The sequence below is a fragment of the Triticum urartu genome, chromosome 1A (genome assembly GCF_056163025.1).
Source record: "Triticum urartu cultivar PI428250 chromosome 1A, HENAU_Tu73, whole genome shotgun sequence".
Lineage (NCBI taxonomy): Eukaryota > Viridiplantae > Streptophyta > Magnoliopsida > Poales > Poaceae > Triticum > Triticum urartu.
In genome coordinates, this window is record NC_141873.1 from 198,955,959 (window position 1) to 198,959,892 (window position 3,934).

A 3,934-nucleotide genomic window follows, 5' to 3' on the forward strand; every position below is an offset into this window, starting at 1 on the left:
GAGAGCTCCATTGGATCCATCTGCTCGGTGAATCCCGAGTCGACGTGGAGGCTATTTTTTGATGACCCGAGAAGTCATCGTCGGCGCGACGGCCCATAGTCTGTAGCGACTCCCAAGGCGGCGATGCGATCCAATAGCTTGTTCAAGGAAGAGAGCTCCATTGGATCCATCTGCTCGGTGAATCCCGAGTCGACGTGGAGGCTATTTTTTGATGACCCGAGAAGTCATCGTCGGCGCGACGGCCGAACGGGCGGTAATGATGAAGCCGCCTAGTCGGAGAGTTTCTCCTAGAGTTAGGGCTCCCCTAGAGGTAATGTTGTCCTTGACAACAAGATGAGCCATCAAGCCTTATCGTGACGGCATAGTGGAACTCTCAATGAAAGCACCAATGTCAGTGTCAAAACCGGCGGATCTCGGATAGGGGGTCCCGAACTATGCGTCTAAGGCTGATGGTAACAGGAGGCGGGGGACACAATGTTTACCCAGGTTCGGACCCTCTCGATGGAGGTAATACCCTACTTTCTGCTTGATTGATCTTGATGATATGAGTATTACAAGAGTTGATCTACCACATGATCGTAGAGGCTAAACCCTGGAAGCTAGCCTATGATTATGATTGTTGTTGTCCTACGGACTAAACCCTCCAGTTTATATAGACACCGGAGGGGTATAGGGTTACACAGAGTCGGTTACAAGGGAGGAGATCTACATATCCAAATTGCCAAGCTTGCCTTCCACGCAAAGGAGAGTCCCACCCGGACACGGGACGAAGTCTTCAATCTTGTATCTTCATAGTCCAACAGTCCGGCCAAAGTATAGAGTCCGGCTGTCCAAGGACCCCCTAATCCAGGAATCCCTCAGTCTCCTCATTGAATTGAGGTAGAGGTCTGCATTTCGGGTAGCTCTTGGCTGGGCGGTTGAGGCCGTATTACTCGGCTGTCAGGACATCTGTCCATCTGTCGATGAGCAGGTCTTGTTCAGCTTGAAGCTGTCGTTATTTCTTTTCAGTCTCCTTGTAGTGGCTATGAGCTGAAGCTTAAAGTGCTCTTGCTCGAGAGGATCCTCAGGCACGATGAAGTCTACGTTGCAAAGGCTTGTCTCCTCCTCGGAGGGTGGACGGTAACTATCATCCCCTGAGTCATCTTCTATGGCTTGTTTGTCAAGGTTGTCTTGCCTATTGTCGTGTTCCTGTTCGGATGTAGCCCCGACAGGGTCTTCATTGTTTTCGGCGTCACCCGGAGTACTATTTTCTCCGGTGCCAGTGTTGCCGTCCTTTGAGCGGCGGGGCTTGGGGCGGCGTTTGGGCCGCCAGTGCTTGGACTGGGTCTCGGAGGTTTTATTCGCATCTGGTTCTTCTTTGTCGTCGCCAGATCTTTTAGGTGCATCAACCTGTTTGCACACGAACACGTCACCATGTACCCTCGACGCCGGGGGTGATGCACCGCAGCTCACGTCGAAGGAGACCCGCCGAAAGCGCGGTGCGCAAGACAATCCAGCGGGCGCTTTTGTAGACCCGAAACCCCACACGCCCGGGAGGGACCTCGTCAGGGCGCGCGGCGGCTATGGGCTGCCCTAAGTCGACCTGATCGCCCTTAGGGCCTCGAGGTTCGCTGGAATTTCCGTAGAAGAAAAGGACTCAAATCCCGTCCAAAACATCAAAAGATAACCTAACTCGGACCACAAGGGCCGGAACTTCTAGTCAGCCCGAAACTTCCGGGCTAAAATTACATCAAGTAGCCCTCTTGCACAGCTCCTGCAGGTCGCATATGGCTTCGGATCGCGACGGTCCCAAAAGCAAAGTTGTAGATCCTGCAATGGAGAAAAATTCCTTTGTTGATCACTTTTTCATCCAAGGTCATCTTGATGTCGAAATCAGCCCCGCAAATCTCCAAATAATGTTAAAATTCCAGTTTTCGGGGCGCACCGCGTGCAAAGTTTCTGTTTAGCCCGGAACCTCCCCGGAAGTTTTTCCCGGAACTTCCGGGGCAGACTTTTGCAGCACACTGTTTTGGCTATAACTTTGGCATATGAACTCCGAGTTAGATGTTTCTTATATCAAAATCGATCGTTTCGATGAGACGAAGACAATTCCTGTAGAAACGTTTCCCATATGAGGCCATCTTGGGGGCATAATTAGCCGAATAGTGTTTTGAATACAAAATCTGAGTACTTCGAGCACAACTTCGGCCATAGAGATGAGACCGGATGACTATGGCCCAAATATCAAAGTTTTCCCTTTTGACGATACGGAACTTTCTCACTTCTCCATTTGAGGACATCTTAATTAAGTTCTTGGCCGTGCCAAAATCTGGTGTCAACACATTTGTATGCTGAAAAATAACTTGCACGATGCTTTTCCTAAGGACGATGTCAACACTCCATCGGCCATTTTATGTGCTTAGGGCGATAATTTCTATATCGGCCATGTTTAACTTCTTGTTTACATCATACCCTGGAACCGATTACCACCAATCGGCTTTAAAGAGATGGGAATGAACCCGTTCCTCGTAGCACTAAGGAAATCAAACTCCGAGAGGTCACGCCCTATTAAGCAAGTAACATCCGGATGATTCCAATCCACCGATGCATCGGCCAAAGCAACCAAAGCCGAATTATCCGCGTGAATGACTTCTACCTCATCATCGACCCATTGTATTAAGAATTGATGCATGGTAGATTGCACACATTGGTTAGTATTAACCCAATCGCAGCCTAATATAACATTATAGTTACCTTGCACCTCGGCGATGAAGAATGTGGTGGACAAAGTTTTTGTTCCCACGGTGAGTTCCATGCACATCACACCTTTGGTCTCTGTCTTTTCTTTACCCTCAAATCCATTAAGTACCATATTGGTCTTCATCAATGCATCATTATCTAATCCCAACTTCTTGAAGACCGAGTAGGGCATAAGATTTACCACAGCACCACCATCAACGAGCATCCTAGCAATCGGCGATCCGTTAATATGACCTTTGAGGCACAATGGCTTCAAGTGTTTCACCGGTTCTTTTGGCTTCTCGAAGATAGCGTTCTTTGGACCAAAATCCAGTTGAGCCACCTCCCCTTCTTCACCTATAGCATGAAACTCGGCAGGTAAGTAATACACCATATTAATATCCATACCTTCCCGAACCGGCGTAGAGTCGTGATCCACCATCTCATCTTCATCCCCCAATGTGTATATTGGGCTCAAAGTTTCCTCAATTGAAGGGGATTTTTCAGGTGGTGTGGACGATGTAATAGGGGTCGCATCATCCTCTTTTGGTGGTGAAGGTGTTGCTGCAGCTAATGTAGAAGCATATGTGTTTTGTTTTTGTTTAGGCCTCCACACTTGTTTTGTGAGTGCCATGGGCCGAATTTCACTTAACAATTCGTCCCTTTGCCTCTCCTCTTTGTGCTCTACTTTCTCGTGGTTCCTCATGCGTTGTAGTCTCCTTTTCATGGTCTTGGTTAAACCGGGAGGACACCACTTAGGTTGAGTATATTTGGGATCCCTTGGTTTGGCCTTGCTTGTGCTCGCCTCATGACCACTAACCATGGAACCCTGCTGAACAATAACAATATCACCATTAGAAGTAGCTAGATTACCAACAACCGGCTTTTCAATCTCCTTTTGCTTGTCGCATTCTGAAATTTCCGCATTAGATGACTTAACACGCCACACTTTTTGATTGGCCTTACTTGGAGAAATTTTTGCTGGCCGATTAGCACCATAGCTCAAACGGCCTTGTGTGGGATAATAAAGCCTCTCACGAGCAGGCCTTCTAGGTGCTGCCCACCCCATATGGAAAGCATAAGGAGCCATTGGGGGCTGCCCCCATCCTCCACTGAAGCCTCTGATGTAATATGGCGCATAGGAGGGTTGTGACATCCATGGTGTCGGTGCCCATGACCCATATGGCCTTGCATATCGTCGAAACTCTTGCTCCGG

The 3,934-nt window shown here is 48.6% G+C and overlaps 1 protein-coding gene across 1 annotated transcript; it reads right to left on the reverse strand.

The window, feature by feature from the left end:
- Positions 1-2,440: 2,440 nt before the first annotated feature.
- LOC147990588 (uncharacterized) lies at positions 2,441-3,717 on the reverse strand. Its single transcript, XM_087529928.1, has 2 exons — positions 3,685-3,717; positions 2,441-3,547 (listed from the first exon to the last, which is right to left on the reverse strand). The coding sequence occupies exons 1-2, from the start codon at positions 3,715-3,717 to the stop codon at positions 2,441-2,443; spliced, it is 1,140 nt and encodes a 379-aa protein (XP_087386054.1).
- Between the last annotated feature and the right edge of the window lie 217 nt (positions 3,718-3,934).